The 27,128-nt window shown below is 39.7% G+C and overlaps 1 protein-coding gene across 1 annotated transcript in view; it reads right to left on the bottom strand.

Moving 5' to 3' along the window:
- TBK1 (TANK binding kinase 1) overlaps positions 1 to 25,846 on the bottom strand; it is a 50,240-nt gene extending 24,394 nt beyond the window's left edge. The window contains exons 1-6 of the mRNA XM_054442285.2: positions 25,489 to 25,846; positions 21,724 to 21,841; positions 17,381 to 17,521; positions 13,271 to 13,400; positions 10,629 to 10,810; positions 3,315 to 3,475 (exon numbers count right to left, since the gene is read on the bottom strand). Coding sequence (XP_054298260.1) covers positions 3,315 to 3,475; positions 10,629 to 10,810; positions 13,271 to 13,400; positions 17,381 to 17,521; positions 21,724 to 21,810 — 701 coding nt within the window. The 5' untranslated portion in view covers positions 21,811 to 21,841; positions 25,489 to 25,846. The remainder of the gene's footprint in view (positions 1 to 3,314; positions 3,476 to 10,628; positions 10,811 to 13,270; positions 13,401 to 17,380; positions 17,522 to 21,723; positions 21,842 to 25,488) is intronic.
- Between the last annotated feature and the right edge of the window lie 1,282 nt (positions 25,847 to 27,128).

The following is a 27,128-nucleotide window of genomic DNA, read 5'->3' as shown; positions in this document are numbered from 1 at the left end:
CTCCTACTCAACATAGTACTAGAAGTCTCAGCCAGAGCATTTCAGGCAAGACAAAAATAAAAGGCATTCAAATAGGAAAAGAGGTGGTCAAATTATCTCTCTTCACTGACAATATGATTCTAAACCTAGAAAACCCTAAAGATTTTGCCAAAAGACTCCGAGACCTGATAAATAATTTCAGCCAAATCTCAGGACACAAAATAAGTGTACAACAATCAGTAGCATTTCTATACACAGATAAAGCTGAGACTATCAAGAACACAATCCCATTTACCATAGCCACAAACAGACACAAAAATACCTAGGAATACACTTAACTGAGGAGTTGAAAGATCACTACAAGAACTAACACTGCTGAAAGAAATCATAAATGACACAACAAATGGAAAAGCATTCCATGAGCATGGGTTGGAAGAATCAATATCATTAAAATATCCATACTATGCAGAGCAATCTACAGAATCAATGCTATTCTTATCAAATTATCAATGCTATTTTTCACAGAATTAGAAAAAACTATTCTAAATTCATATGGAACAAAAACAGTGCCTGAATAGCCAAGGCAATCTTAAGCAAAAAGAACAACGCTGAAGGCATCATATTACCTGACTTCAAACTATACTGCAGAGCTACGGTAACCAAAACAGCATGGTACTGGTACAAAAACAGATACACAGACTGATGGAACAGAATAGAGACTCCTAAAATAAAGCCGCACATCTACAACCAACATATCTTTGACAAAGTTGACAAAAATAAACAATGGGGAAAGGATACCCTATTCAATAAATGGTGCTGGGAAAACTAGCTAACCATATGCAGAATAAAACTAGACCCCTACCTCTTACCATATACAAAAATTAACTCAAGATGAATTAAAGACTTAAATGTAAGACCTCAAACTACAAAAATTCTAGAAGAAAATATAGGACATACTCTTCCATACATTGTCTTAGGCAAATAATTCATGATGAAGACCCCAAAATCAAATGCAACAAAATAAAAAATAGACAAATGAGACTTAATTAAACTAAAGAGCTTTGGCACAGCAAAAAGAACTCTCAACAGAATAAACAGACAACCTAGAGAATGGGAGAAATTATTTGTAAACTATGCATTTGACAAAGGACTAACATCCAGAATCTAGAAGGAACTTAAACTAATCAACAAGAAAAAAACAAACAATCCCAATAAAAAGTGAGCTAAGGACATGAACACACTCCCCTCAAAAGAAGACTATGCGCCGGGTGTGGTGGCTCACACTTGTAATCCTAGCACTTTGGGAGGCCGAGGTGGGTGGATCATGAGGTCAGGAGACCGAGACCATCCTGGCTAACATGGTGAAACCCCGTCTCTACTAAAAAATACAAAAAATTAGCTGGGCATGGTGGCGGGTGCCTGTAGTCCCAGCTACTCGGGAGGCTGAGGCAGGAGAATGGTGTGAACCCGGGAGGCGGAGCTTGCAGTGAGCTGAGATCCCACCATTGCACTCCAGCCTGGGCGACAGAGCGAGACTCCATCTCAAAAAAAAAAAAAAAAAAAAAAAAAAAAAAAAGACTATGCAAGCTGCCAACAAACATGAAAAAACCACTAATCATCAAAGAGATGCAAATCAAAACTGCAATGAGATACCATCTCATGCCAGTCAGAATGGCTATAAAAAAATAACAAAAAGTAACAGATGCTGGTGAGGTTGTGGAGAAAAGGGAATAATTATACACTATTGGTGGGAATGCAAATTAGTTCAGCCCCTATGAAAAGCAGCTTGGAGTTCTCAAATAACTAAAAATGGAACTATCATTTGACCCAGCAATCCCATTGCTGGGTATATAACCAAAGAAAAATAAATCATCCTACCTAAAAAGACACATGCGCTTGTATGTTTATCCCAGCAGTATTCACAATAGCAAACACATAGAATCAATCTAGGTTCCCATCAATGGCAGATTGGATAACAAAACTGTGGTACATATACACTGTAGAATACTATGCAGCCATAAAAAAGAATGAAATCATATCCTTTGCAGCAACATGGACGCAGCTGGAGACCTTTATCCTAAGTGAACTAATGCAGAAACAAAAAACCAAATACTGTTATGTTCTCACTTAAAAGTGAGAGCTAAATCTTGCGTTCACAACTTTTCCATCTGTGCTGTGGAGCCCATCATATTGTCTCGCCAATTCCAGAAATCAATTCTTGTAATTATCCCACTTATTTAATGCATCAAAGATGGACACAAAGATGGAAACAATAGACACTGAGGACTCCAAAAGTAGGGAGGGAGGGAGACAAGGGCCGAACACTTCTTATTCAGTACCATGTTCACTATCTGGGTGATAGGATCAATAAAAGCCCAAACCTCAGCACTACACAATATACCCTTTTAACTAAACCTTCACACATACCCTCTGAATCTAAAATAAAAATGGAAATTAAAAAAAAATTGTGACAATACATAAATGTATATACATTATACTAGTAAAATATATCAAGTGTCTGGCCCAAATCTGCAACACTGGAAAAAAAAGTTTAATGTTACATTACTGCCAAAATGTTATTTTTAATTTTCTTTCATTTATTTATTTAGAGACAGGGTCTCACTCTGTCACCCAGGCTGGAGTGCCGTGGTGCAATCACAGTTCACAGCAGCCTCAATCTCCCGGGATCAGGTGATCCTACCACCTCAGCCTCCTGAGTAGCTGGGACTATGGGAGCATACCACCACCGCTGGCTAATGTATGTATTTTTTTGTAGAGACAGGGTCTCACTGTTGCTCAGGCTAGTCTTGGAACTCCTGGGCTCAAGCTATCCTCCTCCCTCAGCCTCCCAAAGTGTTGGGATTACAGGCGTGAGCCACCGTGCCTGGCCCAAAATGTTATTTTTTAAATGGTAAAAGGAATCAGTTCACTTTAGGGTAAGACTGATGTTTGTTTTAGAGCTGGTAATGATTATAATACTCCACAGAACTATGTATTTTTTTTTGGTTGTATGGGAGAAAAGTGCTGACAAGTATGCAGAGTGAAATAAACAGTGTGCTGAAATAAAGTCTAGAAAGCAGTACATTTTTAATGATGGGCCAAAGACTGAATACCATTTATACTGTGTATATAAGATATTTAAACATAAATATCTTAAACGTAAAATTATGCATACTTTTATAAGGCTGCATTCTTTTTAAAAACCAGGTAGCTTAAAATATCAGAAATAATTGTTAAACCAATTTTCATTAGCATAAACCACTAACAATAAGATGAACCAAGATAGAAATCATTTTTTAAATGCTTCTCTGATTTTAGATCGGGAAACCACTTACATCACTTCTTTATTCCTACGAGGCCCTTCAAAGGGTCTAAATGGCAGTGATCCAGTAGCTGCATGGTAAAATGTTACCCCAATGCTCCAAAGATCAACTGTTGCTCCATATTTCTTCTGATGATCTTTTCTTAGCACTGCTCTCTCATACATATCAGGGTGCTAAGATAAAAAAAAAAAGAAAAAATCTATGAACTTGTGACCCATTTCATTATACAAACAAATGGATACTCAATAATGCTTAGAAATTCTATTTTATTTTCCTAATAACTTCACTTTCCCAATCTGAAAAGACTATTTCACATATTCCCCTCCCTCCTCAAACCTCCACCACCACCTCCTTTGATCCTCAATTTTGATGACCCTGCTTCATAATTTAATGTGGAAATGGAAGGAATCAGACCAGCACTCCCTTAAGCCCTTTATCAAATACAACCTACCTGAATCTGTGTCCGTTTTCTTTTTTTCTCTTTTTTTTGAGATGGGGTGGAGTGCAGTGGCTTGATCTCGGCTCACTGCAACCTCTGCTTCCCGGGTTCGAGCGATTCTCCTGCCTCAGCCTCCTGAGTAGCTGGGACTACAAGTGCTTGCCATGATGCCTAGCTAATTTTTGTATTTTTAGTAGAGACAGGGTTTCACCCTGTTGGCCAGGCTGGTCTTGAACTCCTGACCTCAAGTGATCCTTGAGGACCTTAAGAGCCTTGGCCTTTCAAAGTACTGGGATTACAGGCATGAGCCACTGCACCTGGCCAATCTGTGTCCATTTTCCAGGCCTACTTTCCAGTCACAGTGGAACTGCGCCTATACATGGCCAACTTTTCCATCTGTGCTGTAGAGCCCATCATATCATCTTGCCAATTCCAGAAATCAATTCTTGTAATTATCCCACTTATTTAATGCAGCAATGTTTCCCTCTGTTCTGATTCATTACTTTCTGCTTACAAACATGCTTTAATATCTCCCATTTTAAAAGATCTCTAAATTGACCACAAAACTCCTTTCAACAATTACCCAATTCTCTGCTTCCCACCACAGCAAAACTTCTCAGTACAGCTGTCCATGCTTATTATAACTGCCTTACTCCCTCATCTCCCATTCAGACCTAATGTATTAAATATCATATGTATGCTTTAACTTCCAAAACTACCTTGGGCCCTGAGCTTCAGATTCATATATCCTACTGTTCTCTCGATGTCTAAAAGGCAGCTCAAACTTAACATATCCAAAATTGACTCTTGGTCTTCCCACTTAAACTTGTTTCCTCCTAAACTTTAAGTAAACAATACCACCACATATCTAGCTGCTCACACCCAAAACCTATCAGGCAGCCTTAATTTCTTTGCCTTATCCCTCAAATACAATCTGTCAGGGTAAGCGCATTTAATTTAATGAAATTAAATTCTCTAGAATCAATTCAGAGGACTAACTTGACTGGGTTCACTGGGGATCTACTGACATCAAACACACGTCCTTACACATAGGAGACACTACACCAAGCTTGTCCAACCCGCAGCCTGTGGGCCACATGTAGCCCAGGACAGCTTTGAATGTGGCCCAACACAAATTCATAAACTTTCTTAAAACATTGAGGTTTTTCGTTTTTTAAATAGCTCATCAGCTATCATTATTTTATGTGTGGCCCAAGACCATCTTTCATATTTTATATGTGGCCCAAGACAATTCTTCCAGTGTAGCCCAGGGAAGCCAAAAGATTGGACACTGCACTATACCATAGTCACTGAGAACAGATGGAGCTTCTAAGAAATTGTTTAGGAGCTTACAGAACCTAACATATTCTGATGGACATTTTGTTCTGCAGAGAATAACCAGTGGTCACACACAGCATGGCCTCCTCCCATCTGCCTTCATGAAAGTTATACACTGGCAACTTGAAGATTTTTGGAAGATAAATCTTAAAAAGTGTACGTATGGACCAAAGTAGAGTTACCATCTAAGTGATCCCAAACCAAAACAATTCCTTATGACATTGTAGGATTTAGCTACGGCCCAGGGAACTGGGAACCAGCGTAGGAAATGCTGCTGGGAGGGGCTTCTAAATGATGCAATCTGTGACTCTTACTCCCAAAGGATCACAATCTCTGATTTCTGGGGGTCGGGGTGGCGGGGGGGCGCTGGAGATGGGGGTGAGAAAAAGACTCTTTTGAGAAATACATTTTAATAAGAAATCAGAATGCAGACAAGTATAAGACCTGGGTATTGACGTGAGTGTCCAAACATACGCCTACTAGATATATGGGATCTCAGTGGCTTTGCTGGTTCTATAGCACAGCACATAAAGTGATTATTGTCCAAAGAAGTGATTGCCAAATCTTTGACCTAGCAGCTGGTACTTAGTGTATAAATGGTGTCGTGAAGAGGACAAGAGTACCTGGATATGTGTGATGCCTTCTGGAATATAAAGCCTCCTGGGAAGAGGAGACACAGTGATTCCAGAAGGAGACAAAGACGGACCACCTCACAAGGTGCAATAATATACTGCCTAATTGGTACAGCTGGAAGCTATTCCCTGGGAGTGATTAACTTGGGGTGGCTTGACACATGCTGGTCTGATACGTTTGTGCCCAGTGGCTCTCTCCTGATGTGCTACTGGCTTGGTGTTACTGGGCCTGGGCTATTACATCTGGAAGAAGAGCATAAGGATAAAGCTACTCCAAGGTTTTCAGGATTATATTACTGAGATGATATCCATCATATTAAAAACAGTAGAAGAGACAGGGTGTGGTGGCTCACATCCTGTAATCCCAGCACTTTGGGAGGCCAAGGTGGGTGGATCGCTTGAGGTCAGGAGTTTGAGACTAGCCTGGCCAACATGGTGAAACCTCATCTCTACTAAAAATACAAAAATTAGCTGGGTGTAGTGGCACACGCCTGTAATCCCAGCTACTTGGGAAGCTGAGGCAGGAGAATTGCTTGAATCCAGGAGGTAGAGGTTGCAGTGAGCTGGGATGGCACCATTACACTCCAGCCTGGGCAACAGAATGAGACTCTGTCTCAAAAATATACGTGTATATATATATATACACACACAAAAATATTAGCTAGGTGTGGTGGTGTGCACCTGTAACCCCAGGTATCTAGGAGGCTGGCACATAAGGATCACCTGAACCTGGGAGGCGGAGCTTGAGTGAGCTGAGATTATGCCACTGCACTCCAGCCTGGGCGACAGATTGAGACTCCGTCACAATAACAACAACAAAAACAAAAAACAGTAGAAGAATGTTTTCTTTGGACTTTAACATACAAAAGAGAGAGAATTTAACATCTGGGTTGCAGTTCCTGGGAGCTTCAAAACGAGGGAAGTTTCCAATTAAATGTAGAATATAGCTAGGCTGCTGAGCCTTAGACTATTATTTATCTCATTTTATAACTTCTGGTGCACTGTATTTGAATATTTCCCATTCTGAAATAGGAAATAAATAGATTGGAGTTAAATTTCAGCCTAGAGTACAGCACAGACTTGGAGTTAATTTATTTAATGTTTTGCTCTTCCTGTTAAAAGTCTTAGAGGCAAAAGCTAAACTGTGTTTCCAGGAGGTTACATGAAAGATTAATAGTTGGTATTGGGGGAGCAACCTCATAAAGGCTGGTACAGGACTGCTGTTTGCTTGTTACGGTGATTATCATGACTGGAAAAGGTGGAGACCCGACACTGAAGGACATACTGCAGTATATGTGATAGTTCTGAAAAATGATCCTCCTATATATAGCCTGAATGACTTTGGAATATTCTGCTAGATACTTGTGCAAGTGAGAAATCTATTTCGAACTCCATTTTATACATAACAAAGTATTTTTGCACAGCTTTTCCAAGAATGTAACTATATTTAAATTTACTTTGTTTAGTTAGAAACTTTACCAAAAATTGTTCACTACTTTGGAAAATCATGTCAATAACAATACTACCATTTGTGATGTGATTCACTAATACAACATGAGTTATCACTGCACTTGTATTCAAAGTGGTATTACATATAGGTGCAAGCATAAATGACTACTTGTTTGCTCATGAAGCTGTTTCTAAATTTTTACATATTAAATATCTATTATTTTATTATAAAATATTTTCCTTTACATTATTAAGATATGCTATTTTAATTAGGTATGCAGGTTTATAATATTATCTAGGAATTTCAAGATACTGAAGGGAACACTGCAAAATATTTATTATAAAAAGGGGGTATTGGTCTGACAGGGTTTAAACTACTAGCCTGTCTGATCTGGCTAGCCCCCTGATCACTTCTTCAATTCTAACTCTTTCCACTCGTCTCTTTACTCACTAAATTCCAGTAAAACTGCCATCTTTTCTGTTTCTCCAACTTCTGAGGTCATTCTTGTCTCCAGGCCTTTACAGCTGCTGTTTTCTCTGGGCCTGATGGAACCAGACTGAAGCCCAAGTACATTCTTAGAGCAGTAAACCTTGGCAAGCAGTGCCCTCCTGGGAATGGCAGTGTCCTGAGCACTCACCTACTATGGCTTTGGCTATGACAGGTGTGGGCTCCAGAGACAAGGAGCTGGGGCTGGTGAACTAGCTTTTAGAAATAGGCTGTTCTTACAGAAAGTGGGGTTGGGAAAAAAAAAAAAGTACTGGGTGAGAGAAAGAGAAAGAGAGAGAGAAACTGAATTTTTGAACAAGTTATCTTATCTAATAATTGAATTTGAAGGACACGGGCTTGAGCTTGCCACTGGAAAGGAGGCAGTCTGGGAGAACATGGCCTTGAGCTATTTATTGGAGGCTTACTGCTCTAAGAGAAAAGACAAGGGGAATGTCTGAACTGGGGAAAGTGAAGGAATCAGGAAGCTGCCTTGTACCAAAGCTCTGGTGTGAATTCAGCAGTGTTGCTTCTAGAAGCAGAAAGCATGGTCTAGCCAAATATAATTGAGAAGACCACCAACAGAGAAATGAGAATGAAGATGTGCGTTGATTCAGTAACATGTTGAGGCCCAGGAAGAGACAAAAGGATAATAGCAAAAGCACAAATGTCATGTAGGACGGAGAAAGGAGCAGGAAGGAGGTGATTTCTTCTTGTCTAATTCTGCTTGGTGTTCTCGGCAGGCTAAGATGAAAGTCCCTACTTTTGTGGAGCTTACATTCATGTGGAGAATTCAGGATATGAAGCCTGATTCCACTCGCCAGAAACGTCTGAGTCCTGTCTCTGTTCCAGCCAAGAGTCTCAGGAAGCTTGAAGGTGAATTCATTACAACTGTACTTCCCTCTGCTATCCAGGTTCTATGACACATTCTCCAGATCCACAATGACAGGGAGTTCACTGTATCACAAAGCAGCTCATACGTCACAACTCAGCCAGCCAGAGGACCCCATAGGCATCCTGGGCCCTCAACAACACAGGTTGTAGGGGAGAGGAGGCTAGACTGATGCAGCAGGGTTCAGTAGTACACAGCAAGCAGAGATGGAGGGAACTGCTGAGGAGTATGAGGACCGGTAGTTGAGTTTCTTTTCTGCAGGGTGAGGTAGCTTTCACAGGGCCAGGGAATGGCCACAGAACAGCAGTCAGAACGGTGTGCCTGGCTTGCTTCTTTTTATCATTTCAGTGTCAGTTCATTTAGTCCTCAAAGGAGGCTTTCCCAGGCTATCTTTCTCCTGCTAGTCACTCTTCATCTTATTACCTTAATTTATTGTCTTTGCTACACTTTAATGATCTGAATTTACTTTACTTACTTGTTAATTGTCTTTTTTCCCTACCAGAATGTGGGCTCCATAAGAGCAGGAATACTGTGTATCTAGTTCACCATAGAAGTCTGAGCACCTAGAACAGTATCTGGTATATAGTAGGCACTTCATAAATATTTGTGCAATGAATGAATAAAATCCATTTTTAGGTCCTTTTTTTTTTTTTTTTTTCTGAGACGGAGTCTCGCTCTGTCACCCAGGCTACAGTGCAGTGGCACGATCTCGGCTCACTGAAACCTCCACCTCCCAGGTTCAAACAATTCTGCCTCAACCTCCCAAAGTAGCTGAGATTACAGGCACACGCCACCACACCCAGCTAATTTTTATATTTTTAAGAGAGATGGGGTTTCACCATGTTGCTCAGGCTGGTCTCAAACTCCCGAACTTGTGATCTGCCCACCTCGACCTCCCAAAGTGCTGGGATTACAGGCATGAGCCACCATGCCCGGGCCAGGTACCTTTTTAAAAAAAATTAAGAGACAGAGTCTTGCTTTATAGCCCAGGCCAGCCTGCAGTGGTGCAATCATAGCTTACTGCTGCCTCAAATTCCTGGGCTCAAGGGATCCTTCTGCCTCAGCCTCCAGAGTAGCTGAGTGTACAGGCGTGCACCACCATGCCTGGCTAATTTTGTAATTTTTTGCAGAGATGGGGTCTTGTCATTGTGCCCAGACTGGTCTTGAACTCCTGGGCTCAAGCAATCCTCTGACTGCCGAGGAGGCAATCCTCGGCCTCCCAAAGTGTTGGAATTATAGGCATGAGCCACTGTGTCTGACCCATTCTTAGTTAGGTACTCTTATCTAAAAGATCATCACATATATCTACAGATCAATTTGGGGTTATCAATTGTTAGGATAACAATTTAAGACATTTAGTTCATGCCAGACTTAGAATATCTGAATAAAGACACAGGGCGTGGTAGATATCTTTCATCTTATAAAATTACAACAGCACAATCCAAATGCAAAAAAGTCATTGATTCTATGACTTTTAAGACAAAACCCAGAGCCATGAATAATCAGTGAGCTATATATATTAAACTTCCTGATTACATGTTAAAAGTATTTACTTTTAAGTATATTTTCTTAAGTGTTTCAAATATTTACTGACTTTACAAAAACCTACATAAACTTTTTCAACTACAGAGCTTTTCTAGCTTTCTAAAATTTCAAGTTAGATCTTCTCAGGGGCATTTTGTGTGTGTGTGTGTTTCTAACAATGGTCCTTTTCATCATTCAATAACCAACTCCCCCAGACAGAATTATCTGTTTCATAAATATAATGAATATATAAAAAACAGTATTATAACAAGCTTGTAATATATTGACTGCTCATCAAAAAACAGACCCTTTTAATTTAGATCCATAGCATCAGTAAAACTAAAGAATTTAAGGGTGCTACAAAACTTCCAAGAATTTTTAACAGAAAAATAACAGCACCCTTGGAAGCGAGTACCTAATTCCCATGTTGCACATATTCATTAGAATAGAATATTTAATTTTTGTCATAAAAATGACATTTTATAGCTAATTGGCTGACCAATTACCCAATTATAATTACAATATATCAAGCTTCTTTAAATGAAAATATTAGTGATGCATGACTTACCAAATATTCTTCTGTGCCATACAGAGAAACAAACTGCTCATCATCTTCTAATTCTCTAGCTGCACCAAAATCTGTGAGTTTGTACACAGACTGTCCATCTTCCCCTATAACACGCATGATATTTCCTGGCTTGATATCACGGTGCACTATACCATTCTCTCGTAGATGATTCATTCCACCCACTTCAACAATATAAAACAAAAGAAGTCATAATGCAGACATTTACGTGTATGTGTGCATGTCTCAAATTCATTGATATTGTTACCCAAACTTAATATAAATTTTTCCATAATTTGGTTCAAAGTAATTTTACTCAAAGAATAGATAATAAATATATATATATATATATATATATATATAAAAGATCTTATGTTTTAGTTACAAGAAGTTTTAGAATGATAAAAATTAATGTGGTCTAAGGAAGAAACCAGTGTCTCTTAAGTACTACCAGGAAAATGTAACAAAACAGTCTTAAGCATATGATTTCTTGAATTACTTTGGTTATATATATATGGGTGATCTGTTTAAACATAAAAATAATAAAGATTCCCAAAAAAAGATATCAATCTTTCACCAGAGTTTTACATTTCTTTATCTTGGGAAAAAAATTCCCTAAAAGTAAACTGGACTCAATATGTAAAACAGCAAAAAAGAAACAGAAAAACAGCAAAGTGTCAAACTTGTTTCCATAAAAATGTATTCTCACATGCTTGGCACTATTCCAAAAAGCCCATTTTTTTCTTTTCTTTTTTCTTAAGGGCAAAGTTGTCTACTTTGCTGAAATTAAGCTATTTTGTCTAACTCACAGGCAGTGTCACTCAGTGATAACTTTATACATTTGCTTGAGGGCTGATAGATGAATGTTCAAATTCAAAATATGTAAAAGGTTTAGGGGTATCAATGTATAATTATTAAAACTCAGGACTACCAATACACTTAGGAAGACATCATATCTATAATTTCTATTTGATTAAACAGGCTGTAGCATACTAGTAATATTGTTTCTCTCTCATCGTATCCTCACCTAAATAATCACTCTGCTTCCAGTGTCAAGTTCAAGAATTCCCACCAACCTTTTACCTTCTTTATCACTTGACTTCTTCCCATTCCTCAAATATTTAATTCATTTCTCTTAAGATGTTATTTCCTTTGATTGCAGTAATTTTTTTAAAAAATAGGTTCACTGAGATATAATTCACACATAACATTCATCTGTTTAAAGTGTACAATTCAGTCATTTTTAGTTTGGTCACAGAGTTATACGACCATCACCACTGATTTCAGAATACTTTTGTCACACCAAAAAGACAACTCATACCCAACTCCATCTTCTCCTGATCCCCCAGCAATCACTAATCTGTTTTCTGTCTCTATGGATTTGCCTATTCTCGACATTTCATATAAATGGAAATCATATAATATTGCAGCCTTTGTGTCTGGCTTCTTTCACTTAGCATAATGTTTTCAAGTTCATCCATGTTGTAGCATATATAACTACTTCATATCTTTTTGTAAACAAACAATATTCCATTGTATGGACATACCACATTTTTGTTTATCTATTCATCAGTTGATGGACATTTGGGCTGTTTTCCTTTTTTTTTTTTTTGCTATTATGAATAATGCTGCTAAGTACACTGGAGTACAAGTTTTTATATGGATATGTTAATTCTTTGGGGTATATATGTAGCAGTGGAATTGCTGGGTCATTTGGTCAAAAGTTAAATAATTATATATTTAACTTTTTGAGGAACTCCTAGACTGTTTTCCAGAATGGCTGTATCATTTTACAATCCCACCAGCAATGTATGAGGGTTCCAAATTCTCCATATTCTTGCCAACGCTTGTTGTTGCTGTTTTTTTTTTTGAGATAGTCTTGCTTTGTTGCCCAGGCTGAGCACAATCAAGGCTCACAGCAGCCTCAATCTCCTGGGCTCAAGTGATCCTCCCACCACAGCCTCCTGAGTAGCTGGGACTACAAGTGCATGCCACCATGCTTGGCTATTTTTTATTTTATTTTTTGTAGAAACAGGGGCTCACTATGTTGCTCAGGCTGATCTTGAACTCCTGGACTCAAGTAATCTGCCGGCCTCCACTTCCCAAAGTGCTGGGATTACAGGCGTGAGCCACCATGGTTGGCCCTGTTTGTCTTTTTGATATTAGTCATTTTCATTGGTATAAAGTGGTATTTCATTGTGGTTTTGATGAGCATTTCCCTAATAACCAATGATGTTGGTTATTAATTAATTAATGTTGAGCTTTTTTTTATGTATTTGTTAGCCACTTGTGTATCTTCTTTGGAGAAATATCTACGCGAATCCTTTGCCCATTTTTAAACTGGGTTATTTGGCTTTTTATTGTTGAGTTGTCTGGACAAAAATTCCTTGTCAGTGTATGATTTACAAACATTTTTTTCTCATTCTATGGGCTGTCTTTTCACTTACCTGATGTCCTCTGAGGCACAAAAATGTTTAATGCTGATGAAGTCCAATTTATATATTTATTTCTGGTATTTGTGCTTTTGGTGTCATATCTAATGAAGCATTGCATAAAGGTCTTCAGTTTTGAATGGAAGATATTTTTTAAAAATTCTGTTATTAAATTTTATATATACATGAAATCATATAAATAAACAAACATACCCACATCTCGCAAAACAATTAAGAATTCAGATTCTGGTAGTCCATAGGCATTAGAAGGTTCTTCTAAAACAGTGTATAAACTCCCACATGGACAAAATTCCATAATAAGTACTTTATGTCTTGTTGTTGTCTGAAAAAAAAATCATTGATTAGGAATCAACATAAAAAATAAATTTTGATTATATGCCAGTACTTATCTGATTTCATTTAAATGTAGGATTTGCTACAATGATGAAGGCAGTTTGCTTCACCTGAGATTCAGTATCTGTTGACCATACACATATAAGAATTAACATCTTCTGGCTGGGTGTGGTGGCTCACGCCTGTAATCCCAGCACTTTGGGAGGCTGAGGTGGGCGGATCACGAGGTCAAGAGATTGAGACTATCCTGGCCAACATGCTGAAACCCGGTCTCTACTAAAAATACAAAAATTAGCTGAGTGTGGTGGTACATGCCTCTAGTCCCAGCTACTCAGGAGACTGAGGCAGGAGAATCACTTGAACCCGGGAGGCATAAGTTGCAGTGAGCCGAGATCGCACTACTGCAGTCCAGCCTGGTGACAGAGCGAGACTCCATCTCAAAAAAAAAAAAAAAAATAACTAACATTTTCCAAATTCCTATTAGGTGAAGAAGTTGGATTTGTTTTTGAAGACAAATCACAGTAAACAGTAGCTAAATCTGAACTACAAAATCATTGGTACAATGTTACAATGGTTTTGTTAAAATTATCTTTTTTTTTTTTTTGAGACAGAGTCTTGCTCTGTCACCCAGACTGGAGTGCAATGGTACGATCTTGGTTCACTGCAACCTCCACCTCCAAGGTTCAAGTGATTCTCCTGCCTCAGCTCCCAAGTAGCTGGGATTACGGGCATGCTCCACCATGCCTGGCTAATTTTTCTATTATTTTGTAGAGACGGGGTCTCACTACATTGCCCAGGCTAGTCTCGAACTTCTGGGCTCAAGCAATCTGCCTGCCTCAACCTCCCAAAGTGCTGGGATTGCAAGCATGAGCTACCACACCCAGTCACTTGAATTTCTTTCTTTCCTTCTTTTTTTTTTTTTTTGAGACAAAGTCTTGCTTTGTCACCCAGGCTGGAGTGCAGTGGCGCGATCTCGGCTCACTGGAAGCTCTGCCTCCCGGGTTCACACCACTCTCCATTCTCCTGCCTCAGCCTCCCAAATAGCTGGGACTACAGATGAGTGCCACCACACCCGGCTAATTTTTTTGTATTTTTAGTAGAGACGGGGTTTCACCATGTTAGCCAGGATGGTCTCGATCTCCTGACCTCGTGATCCACCCGCCTCGGCCTCCCAAAGTGCTGGGATTAAAGGCGTGAGTCACCACACCAGTGTTGAATTTCTTATGTATAACAGTACATTTAGGACAACAGCTCTTCTAACCTCTTAAAATGAAATTTTTCTTATGATGACTACTGTTACTTCAAGGAATGGAGTCCTATCCTTAAAAATAAATGGGTAGCAGAACAGCTGAGTGGTCCCTCTTGCAGCAAAGCTCCAGTCTGCTCATTTGCATCTGAGCTGCTGATTTGTTTTAAACCTTAATTTTAATGTACCATTGATTATAATGCTTCATCAATTTAATAACAGCATTACAGGGAAAAAGAAATACCATCAAATTACATATACACAATGATTATAAGATGCATGCCAATTTCAGAATCTGAAAATGTGAATGAGTCTTAAAATCTACTATTCATCTCCAAGTTTTTATCCTTTGTTTCTTTTATAATTTTTTTCCACATATCTCCAAAACACTTTTATAAAATATTTTAAATTACTCTCTGGCAGTCATTTCAAAAAAGAGAGAGAAATAATTGTAATAGAAAAAAAAAAACTGTTGCTTTTAAATGATAATGTATGTTGATTGTTGAAAATTTGGGAAGTATACATAATTCCATTACCTGGAGATAATGAATTAATATTTTGGCGTATTTTCTTTCAGTCTTTTTTCTATGGATGAAATAATGTCATAGATACATAATGCTGTTTGCATATTACACTGTATATATTAAAATCATACTACATATATATTTTTAATTCTGATTCTTCTCACATAACATCATATATAAGGTGTTCCAAGAAGATGAAAATTTTGGTAAATCTCTCTTTTCATTACCACTTAACTATTGTGCGGTAAAAAATTAACTTTACCCAAAGAGAAGTCAGGCTTTGCCCTTGGCTACTGGAAAGTGATCTCTGGCCCCTAAAATGTCCCATCTGAAAGAATAAGACTTCTGTCTTTGTTCCTCTGGGGGCTTTGGCCACTGGAGAGACTAACAGCATGATTTAGGATGCGGGCTTTAGAACACACCGTATCAGTTCCACCCTCCAGAGGAAATGGAGACCAAAGGAATTACCCCAAACCTCTGGAAGGAGCTGGGGACTAAACGTCAGCAATACAGGCAATAAGTGATCCAGCCTCAGTAAAAACCCTGGACACCAAAGGCTTGGGTGAGCTTCCCTGATTGGCAATACTTCATGCATACTGTCATACATCAATGCTGAGAGAGTAATGTGTCCCTCAGGACAAAGAAGCTTCAAGATTGGAACCCTCCCACATTCCACGTTTTGTGTCTCTTCCTCTGGCTGGTTCTAATTTCTATCTTTTTGCTACAATAAAACTGTAATTATAAGTATAGCACTCTCCTTAGTTTTGTGAGTCATTCTACATTCCAGCAAATTACCAAATCTGAGTGTCATGGGCAATCCCCACATTTGTAGCTGGCTGGGATGACGTGAGGGTAGTCTTATGGGAACTGTTCTCTCTGTGCAGTTTGCCAAACTCCTTTGCAATTGGTATCAGAAGTCTTGAGCAGACTTGGCAGTATGGAAGGCTATGTTCTTAACCTTGAGTTTGGCTAATTCTTGGTAACTATCTGCCACACATTCTAATTTATTCAACTTATTTAACCGTCAGGATGCCAATTAACATCTTTATGCATAAAATTGTATTTCTGATTACTTTCTAAGAAATAATCACTAAAAATAAAATCACTCGGATAAAGAGTATAAACTACATTTTTTCCCAAAGATTTTATTGATTGCTCATGTTTAAAGGGATTAAAATAATTTCTATTTCCATTATTTCTAGATTACTTTTCCTAATGACATTCTTACTTCCACTATTTCCCCTTAAAAAAATCAATTCTTTTATAATTGGACTTCATATCTTAAACTGTAGGACTCTTGAAATTTTTATTCACGAAATATAAAATTTTTATTTTTTTAAAAGTTCGATTTTTTCTTTTTATAATTATTAGATTTAACTTGTTACCTTTCTTTTTCTAGTAATAATACTGGTAACCATATTCAATACCCTTTTATTTCCTTCTTTCTTTTTTTTTTTGAGACAGGGTCTCACTCCATCACCCATGCTAGAGTACAGTGGCACAACATGGTTCACCGTAGCCTTGACCTCTCAGGCTCAGGTGATCCTCCCACTTCAGCCTCCTGAGTAGCTGGAACCACAGGCATACACCTCCATGCACGGCGAATTTTTGTATTTTTTACAGAGACAGGGTTTTGCCATGTTGCCCAGGCTGTTCTTGAATTCCTGAGCTCAAATGATCCTTTTTTTCTTTTTCTGAGATGGAGTCTCACTCTGTTGCCAGGCTAGAGTGCAGCGGCACGATCTCAGCTCACTGTGACCTCTGCCTCCTGGGTTCAAGCAATTCTCCTGTCTCAGCCTCCCAAGTAGCTGGAACTACAGGTGCGCAGCACCACGCCCAGCTAATTTTTGTATTTTTAGTAGAGACGGGGTTTCACCACATTGGCCAGGCTGGTCTCAATCTCTTGACCTCGTGATCTGCCTGCCTCTGTCTCCCAAAGTGCTGGGATTACAGGTGTGAGCCACTGCACCCAGCCGTACCCGGCCACCCCCTTTTATTTCTTACACTACTGTTTCTGATTCCATTTTTATGATATTTTATTTCTATTGTTCTATCTCTTCAAGAATCCTTTAGGATAAAGTATTTGGTTGTACAAACCCTAATTTTCAACAGTTTTTAAAAAAATCCATTTTTTAATATTAGGTTCTATCTCTTGACTCATAACTACAATAAATATAAGATTAAAGTTTTACTACTTACCTCCTCTTCAATAGCAAATAATTTGACAATATTTTTGTGATTGAGTTTTTTCAACACTTCAAATTCTCTCATTTGAACATCCACTGGACGAAGGAAGCTTATGTTATTAAATACTTTGATAGCAAATAAATCACCAGTTTTCTTTAAAAAAAAAGAGAGAAATGTTTTATTTATTCATAATATTGTAAAAGAGATTAAAAGGTAGCATTAGAACTCGCTATTACAACTTATTTTCTTACAGAACATCATGCATCTTTTAGGCACAGGGAATCTGTATGAGGATTCTTGACTTTTCTAAAAAGTTAAAATGAATCAATTAATTGCTCAACATTTCTTTCAAATTACACCTTTTGGAATTCAGAAATGGATATTTTCTTTCATATTATAAATAAAGCTTTCATGAGGATACAGTAGGGGCAAAAATAGTCACACATCAGAAGATAAAAGCCATAATAGTATCAAAAGCAAAATCATCTTTTAAAGACGAAATAGAAAGTGAAACTCATAAGGGCTTCTCCAAGGCCTAATAATTTTAAACTAATCAAAGCAGGACAGAGAGACTGAACACTACATTCCACCTATGAGATTTTTATTAAGAATATCAAAGTTATACAATTAACTTTTCAGAATTATTTTGTAGCTAGGACAATGTGGGGGAGGGGAGTGGGGAAAGCAGGAGTTGCAGAGCGAGGCTAAAGTAGACTTCCTGGTTGGTTTCTACCCCTGCTGCCCTGGGTTACTTTCTGCAACTCTACCTAGATGACCAGGGCAGGCTGTTCCTTCATAGACCCTCTCTAGAGGAGTAAAGGCATTTATTTCTTCTTCTCTACTGATGTACCACAGCATCCCACTCTCACTCTTGCATGACCTAGATCACACACAAAATTACAAAGCACAGCTGTAGTTGGGAGGGAATCTTAGAGGTTCAAAACACATGCTTACATTTCAGGTAAACATCATATTCATATGTTCTTCTTATTAACCTTCCTTTAAGATTGTCTTTCAGACCCTCCCACTTCCTTCCAGTCACTCTAATGAGCAGGCCTCTCCCTCGTGGCCAGTCTTGAGTTTAGCCTTACATTTTCCCCCATTTATCCAAGGTTGAACTTCCCTAAAGCAAGCAGGAAAATCCTTTTCTCTTTGAGCTTGGGGTTCAAGCACATTTCATGGCTAAAGACATTTCATGGCTCTCTGTCAGGACCTCTGTACTGTTCCTGCTTTGGAGCCCTCTTTATACTTTCCTCAGATTCACCACTTAGAGCCATCACCCTCCTCTCTCACTCCAGAATCACATGATCCTTAAGGCCATTTAACTGCTTCATCATCCTATGTGATTCCCCTCACCCTGGTCATGCAAAATACACAAATTGATATATATTCTTTCTAGAGGAAAATGAAAGATGAAAGAGCCAATGACCATTTTCACGCATATGAAAAGAGAAGAATTTAACTATAGTTTCACTGTTTTTCCCTTAGTTCAGCAAGGGTTAAGACACTGCCAAATCTATGTATCACCCAACAGAGTGATTTTTCTTAAGCTGAGACAGGCCTCAAACTCAGTCTAAAACTAGGAGAATCCTAACAGAGGAGCAAGCAGGGAAAATAATGCAATTTTGCAATATACCCACTGACCTCATGGTCATTATTTTCCAAACTTGTATAGACTACATCATGCCTGCAAGATTATCGGGATACAGGTGGAAACGTACCATTTTCCCTTTATTCACATACACAGTCATCTATTATTCACTAAGTCAAAGTGTATACAAATAATAGAGATCCATATATATATATTATATATATGTATATATGTATATATCCATATGTGCAGATCAACACATCCTTCAAGTCTCTTCCCTTCAACTTCACCATGGTAATCACACACATATACACACACCCACACTCATACATTAGTAACTAAAAGCAATTTAATAAAAAAGAGATTAAGTAGATAATATACTTTGAATAACAAGTAATAAATGTAAGAATTTGGTCATTCTAAGAAATAATATAAAAGGGCTAATATCATGGTAAAAGTCCTTTAAATAGCTAAAGGGAAGCAGGATTTTTTGTAGGATATAGTCCTAAACAGTTGAAACTGCTGTCATTAAGAACAAACATGGTTTCTCAAAGCACATCCCTAGGAAAACTATTGGGGACTAAATACTAGACTGGGCCCTGGCAATCTTTCTCGTGTGTATGTGTGTGTTTAGTAGAGACAGGGTTTTGCCATGTTGCCCAGGCTGGTCTCAAAACTCCTGGACACAGGCAATCTACCTGCCTTGGCCTCCGAAAGTGCTGGGATTATAGGTGTGAGCCACCACGCTCGACTTCACAATCTTTTAATTAATTCTTATACTTCTGAAATTCTCATTTTAGATTTCCACACTATAATGGGTAAAGTACATATTTGTTTCCTTTGGAGAACTCTAGGTTGTCTTGGGGTAGTCTAATCAGTCCTCATTCATTCACTTATTCTTTCATTCAGCAAACATTTACAGAGTGCATACTATGTGTAGTCACTTACATGAAGGACACTGAGTATCTAAGCAAGGAAAGAGGAGCAGGATATGTGACGTATCTTCTAGTGCCAGGCCCTTTCAATATGTCTCATCCAGTCTCTATCACTATTGACTATCTCTCATCCCATCAGCTTACAATTTACTTCCTTTCTAATCAATCTTGCTACTAAACTCGAAACTGTGTCCAGTTAATGTGCAGTATACCTAACTGCACATTAGCTATAGTAATATTCACTAGGTCTGCCATAGTGCCTGACACATACCAAGTGATTATTAAAAGTTTGTTAATTTGGACTATAGGAAGATAAGATGATCAGATGTGTTCTCAATGCTAAATTCTGAGGCACTAGTCATTTTCTCCTCGGCATAAAACAAAAGCAATTTCTAGGACGGGGTACCCAGGATTGATCACAAGTAATCTGAATAAGAATCCAGAGCTTGTGGATAATTCTAGATACAGGGGGAGGAAAGCTGAAAGTTGTCTGTATGGTACTTCTGATTCATTCTCTATGAGCCATAAAGGGTGTTTATAGTCAATATTCTCTCCCCAGAGGAAACATCCCCTCCCCCATGTACGCTTATCTCATCGTCACTGACAGAACTGACTGGTAGTCTCAAGAATACAGGAAAAGAGGAAGCAATTCCTCTCTACTAAAACGTTTAGGGCCCTATTTCTGAAAATAAGGATTTAGGAAGCTCCAAACATCATTTAGCTCAAAACAAATTCATAGCACTGAAAAATTCGTTATTATTTGTATTGTAAATGAACTTTGTACTCCATTTTTCCAGCTTCTTTCTCAGAATAGACTCCATTTTTCCAGCTTTTTCCCAGAATAGAAAGTTTAATTATCTTCAATTTCTTCATTTTAAATTATTTTAACTATTTTTAATTTCATCCTCCACATTGAATCTAACACAAAATTCTTTTTTTTTTTTTTTTAATGGAGTCTCACTCTGTCACCCAGGCTGGAGTGCAGTGGCGCTATCTTGGCTCACTGCAGCCTCCGCCTCCTGGGTTCACGCCATTCTCCTGCCTCAGCCTCCCGAGTAGCTGGGACTACAGGTGCCCGCCACCACGCCTGGCTAATTTTTTTTGTATTTTTAGTAGAGACGGGGTTTCACCGTGTTAGCCAGGATGGTCTCAATCTCCTGACCTCGTGATCCACCTGCCTCGGCCTCCCAAAGTGCTGCAATTACAGGCTTGAGCCACCGCGCCCGGCCCCTTTTTGGTTCTTGAAGTGCCTCTGGGAATAATCTTTTTATTTTATTCCCACTTCCACTACCAGGTTCTGATTACCTTATACCAAAATATGGTCTTTTCAACCTGGGCTCCTTGTTGAGAATCTCATTTTACTCCAATCTACTTTGTAGGATGCTGTTTTAGTGGGGGCACTTACCCTTACCAGAGCCTATCAGAAACACCTGTGAGTTCCCCTCCCACTACACATCTGCCTCCCTACCAACCAAAATACCACATCAAATGCTACCTCAACTCATTACACTGAACTTCTGTCAGTGAAATCACTCTCTACCATTGGGGAGTTGGGCTGGGGAAAGCATCAAAAGGCACAACACTAATCTTTCCCAGTCCATTTTCAACCAATCTGTTTTCCTCCACTCACTAACACTTAACCTGTGCCACCACTGGGTAGATATGTTCACTGCCTGACACAGCTATGCCTTAAATGACCACAAAAATCATTAAAACAATTTCTTCAAAGGGATCAAAATCACCAAGTCACACACTTTAGTGTCAACATGCATCTTAGAACAAAATACATACAGTGATAAAAGGTCTTCAAAAGTTTTCTCTGTACCCACCTTATGTCTTCCACGAAAGACATTTGCAGTAGCTCCTTGGCCTAAAATATCAGATAAAAGCCACAGATGATTAGAAGTGCTCTGCATCTTGGCTGGATCAGGTAATCCTCTTGTTATACTAAGAGAAAAAAAAATTTGCAACTATGTTTTAAGGGAGTAACACAGCTAAGAAACAAATGTTAGCTGTTTTTAGTCTCAAGTAAGATCACCCATTATCTGTTACTGACATAAAGTGTATAAACAGTTCAATATAAATATCTTAAGTTTCAAAGTATTTTCAAGTCATAAGTTGCTAACTGATATGGTATGAACAAGTCAAAATATGAACCATTATGATTCAAGTTAGATTTTCCTCTGGAGAGACGGATCTGAATGTTCAGTTCTAGCCAATGTAGATTTTTACTTTCAACTTTTTAATCAATATCACTTTCTGTGCTTAACTCTTTGGTGTTACCTTGTCTGTTTTCATTCGTCTAAAATTCTGCAGGGATGACTAAAATTTGACACAATGGTATAAATGGATTATTAAGAGTACCTTTAAGTTGAAGATTAAAGCAAGATGCCATTTTCCCCATGACCTTCATTTTGTTTACATTTTTCCCCTGTAAGTTAGTATACACTACACATACTATAATAAAATACAATAATATGACAAAAAAAAAATCTAAGTTTCAGCTGGGAGCAGTGGCTCACGCCTATAATCCCAGCACTTTGGGAGGCCGAGGCAGGCAGACCACCTGAGGCCAGGAGTTTGAGACCACCTTGGCTAACATGGCAAAACCCCGTCTCCACAAAAAATACAAAAATTAGCTGGGCATGGTGGCAAGTGCCTGTATCCCAGCTACTCGGGAGGCTGCGACAGGAGAATAACTTGAACCCGGAAGCAGAGGCTGCAGTGAGCCGAGATCGTGCCACCCCATTCCAGCCTGGGTGACAGAGTAAGGCTCCATCTCAAAAAAAAAAAAAAAAAAAAATCTGGCCGGGCGCGGTGTCTCACGCCTGTAATCTCAGCACTTTGGGAGGCCGAGGCGGGCGGATCACGAGGTCAGAAGATCGAGACCATTCTGGCTAACATGGGGAAACCCCGTCTCTACTAAAAATACAAAAAAATTAGCCGGGCGTGGTGGCGGGCGCCTGTAGTCCCAGCTACTCAGGAGGCTGAGGCAGGAGAATGGCGGGAACCCGGGAGGCGGAGCTTGCAGTGAGCCTAGATCGCGCCACTGCACTCCAGGCTGGGGGACAGACCGAGACTCTGTCTCAAAAAAAAAGATCTAAGTTTCTAGCAATATTCAAGGCTAAAATGCTGTATGAGCTTTGAAAAAAAAAAACATTAACCAATGACATACATTCAATTTAATTCACTTATCACAGGGCTGAAAGAAACATCTATTTCTCAGTCGGGTACAGTGGCTCATGCCTGTAATCCCAGCACTCTGGGAGGCCGAGGCGGGCGGATCACAAGGTCAGGAGTTGGAGACCAGCCTGGCCAATATGGAGAAACCCCGTCTCTACTAAAAATACAAAAAAATTAGCCAGGCGAGGTGGCGCATGCCTGTAATCCCAGCTACTCGGCAGGCTGAGGCAGAAGAATTGCTTGAACCCGGGAGGCAGAGGTTGCAGTGAGCTGAGATCGCGTCACTGCACTCCAGCCTGGGTGACAGAGCGAGACTCCATCTCAAAAAGAAACAAAAACAAACAAACAAAAACAACACCTATTTCTCTTCTAATTTTGTCTTTGTTAATGAGAGTGATACTGTTACTTACCTCCTTCAAATGTTTTGAAAGATTAATTTATGACATAATTTAAGGTGTTTTAAAATAAAGAAAAGTAATAATGTACAATATAACAAATATAGAAAAAAGTACTTTGTTTCCTTCAGAGCAGGGAAACACTAATGAAAACAAATGTTGCCATTGCATAATATTCCCATAAGCTAAAATGTTATCTACACAATCTACACAGAACCTGACAAACATAAAGGAAAGGTGCAAAAATTATTATTCCTGAAAAGTTACGAACTCTTCTCAAATTAATTTAAGGATAGTTTCTCCAACCTCCATGTATAAATATATAAACGTACCAAGTAGCCTGTATTATCAAGTCTTTAATACTGAAAAGCTATGGATCTATCAAGATATACAAAGTATCCAAGCTCCACATTGGACTAAAATTGATGTATGCTAACATAACATAAACACTAGTCCCACTATGCCCCCTTAAACCTGCTGTACTGTCATTAAAACATGGATTTTAATATCCCTCCACAGTAAGTTAAAGCAAAAAGCAGTATGCTAGACTAGGTATTCTGTGATGAATTAATGACCACCAATATCCCCAAGTTGGGTTAGGAATATGCAGAATGGTCAGGGGTCTCAATTTTACCAATCACTGATATAGCAGGATATTTGTATATAATTTTACTACCCATCTAATTTAGATAAACTTTATATACGACTATTGGAAATAAGCAATAAAAATAAGATTCCCTTTTCACAAATAAGGAATATACATTTGTCAGTCATTACATTTCACTCACGATACAATAACACACGTCTCAACTATCTAACGAAAAACCTTCCCTAATCAATGTAACTGTAAATGGCAAATAGTACCATTAGGTACTTATACGTATGTACCTTCAGGATAATAAGAAAAATATTTATCAGCTAAGATATCTGTTCTCTATGCAGACACAAAACTATGGTTTCTATTTAACAGTAATCACAATAGTGGTCAGGGGAAATGTCTTTTGAAACTATCTTCCAATAACTCCACAATACCATGCTAAAACATGACTCAGCACACCCACAACGTGCTTGCCATATAAATCTTCCCAAATTTTTGACAAGCATATAAGCAGGCACTCAACAAGTATGTTGCTGATTATGCCGTCTTCAGCCTACTTCCTTATACCGTCCAAAACGAAAGTTACTATTTGTTGAGGGATGAAAACAGGTTTGACGACATGGCCTATGGACAAAGTTCCAGGATTTCTAAATTCTACCCCTATGTGATTCATACACTGGGGGTTTCAGAGTGGAAAAGACCAGTCTTTGGTTATACATTTGGCAATTACTTGGGAGTTGTTTTGAGGCCACCTACTAAAAATTCCTGGGATAGAGATTACAAATTAAACCCATAAGCCAGGTAGACGAGGAGCAAGGAAACGTCTGGGAATTCGTATTTCATCGGCATATATTTAAAACATCTTATGCTTCTAGTTTCCGGTGTGAGTCAACCTCTGCGAACTGAACATCACTAAAACTCTAAGGAAACGTCTCTTTTTAATCCTCTGAAAAATCAATGCATTTAAAAACTGCCCGTTGTGTCGACGCACGGAAAGAGGGTAGAAAACAGCTTGTCTAACTCCAAGGGAGAGGTGCCCCTGCCTCCCCGGGCAGCCAGGGCCCAGGCCCGGTAACGGAGTCGTCCTCTTAATGCCCAAAGCCGCCGGACGGGATGCAGGTCGAGGACCGGCCGCGCGGCGAGGAGCGGGGATGCAGGGAACAGGGCCCGCGTGACCATTCCACCGGCTACGGCCGCCCCTGACACACACCCCAGAGGCAGTGTCCACGCAGCCGGGGTCCTGGATGGCTTGGCCTCGGGTCGTGCTGGGCTTCTCGGTGCGCCCGCCCCCGCTCCCGCTCTGACTCAGCATCCCAGCCTCCCACAGAGGGCGGGAGCGCTCCCCGCCGGGCGGCGCAGGCCTGACCGACCGCGCCCCGCGCCGCCTTGGCCCCTCAGCCCGCGGCCGTCTCACTTACCCAGCCGGGTCTCCGCCGCGCCACCGCCGGCGGGCTCCCGCGGCCTCCTCGAGCCCCAGGACACTTCCGGCTTCGCAAGCCCTGGCCGGGGGCCACGTGACCGACGGCCGGCGCGCCGGTGCGGGTGCGCGTGCGCACGCCTATGGCCCGTCCGGTAGCCACCACAGCCGCGGCGGCAACTGCCGAGTCGGCTTCCGCGGCCACGGTAATGAGGGGGATGTCTGGAGACACACCCCGTCCACTGTTGCCCTCGCCCTTTACTCTAAAGGGGAAGTGAGGAGCCCTGAGCAGCGAACACAGTAATTGGGATTCCCGCAACTGCAAATCCCGCCCCTACCCCGAGCGCCGGCCGACAGTAGGGCGGACCGACGCTGAGCAAGGGATTACATCCCAAGATTTGCAGGTGTGCAGAACGTGGGACACGTGGGGGGCAGGCACAGACGGCCGGCAGAGCTGGGAGGGATGGATTCTATGTTTTAAGGGCCCACTTTGGCAGCAGTGGAGCCAGATTATCGTCTCGCAGTAATTCAGACTTTACATTCTTTTTTTCATTTTCCCATCACCCAGAAAGACGTTAAATTCTTAAATGTAAATATGTTCATTTAATTCCCTCTCGGTATTTTGGAAAACGGCCGTATTGGAGTATCTAACTCTAAACTTAAGAATTTAAGAACTAAAACTTAAATACTAAAATTAGGTCCTGCAATATTCGTGCAGTCAAAATCTCAAGCCGCTATTCCTCATAAGGAATAGCTTTCTGAAGGGGTCCCTTCTGCCCACGGACAGCAAAACAGGCCTTTCTCAACATGAGGGAGCAGAGACCGCTGCTAATCTAGGGCTAAATTTCTGAGTGGAGGGGAAGAGGAAGATGGTGTTTCCCAGAGTAGTACTACAGCAAACACGAATGAATGGGAAGTCATGCGGCGTGGCTCAGAGGCTTTTGAATGTAACAGACCTAGGGTTGCTGTCTCGGCTGCCAATTACTGACTTAAAAGCTAGTTTGTTACCTCTCTAAGCCTCAGTTTTATCAAATGCACAATGGAGATAACAAAAGTCCACTCTAATGAGTTCTTACAAAGCAAGTTACTTTATTAGCATTTTAAACAATGTATAAGTGATGGAATCATTCTAACAACACATCTATTCACTGCTTACAATTCCAACTAATTTCAGTTCTTTGATATCTAATGACAAGTTCCTTCCACCAGTAAAACCCACAGCTCAAAGTTGTGGGAGTGATTAACTGAGCCACAGGCCTTCATTCACGTTTACCACATTAAAATACCACACAATGTTTTCTTATAAGGTCAACCACCTGGGAACCAATTAACATTAGCATTAAGATTTAAACTGTTAGGCACAGGGCTAAATCAGGCATTATATAAAACCTTGTGGTTCCCTAGTCAAGTCACACAAATCCCCAAATATTTCAGCTTGTAACAGTTTTGTCCTTCCTCTCTTGAGACAATTATTTGGGTACTTGCTTTTGGAAATAAGGTAATTCATGATGGAAGTTTCCTAGCTGTGATGGTGCTCTAGGCAACTTCAGAGAATGAAGATAGAAGTTATGCATGATTATATAACATGAGGAGTTTAATTTTTATTACACACTCAATTTCCATGCCCTGATTTCTCTTAGC

The sequence above is a fragment of the Pongo pygmaeus genome, chromosome 10 (genome assembly GCF_028885625.2).
Source record: "Pongo pygmaeus isolate AG05252 chromosome 10, NHGRI_mPonPyg2-v2.0_pri, whole genome shotgun sequence".
NCBI classification, from domain to species: domain Eukaryota; kingdom Metazoa; phylum Chordata; class Mammalia; order Primates; family Hominidae; genus Pongo; species Pongo pygmaeus.
This window is presented reverse-complemented; position numbering and strand designations above follow the sequence as displayed.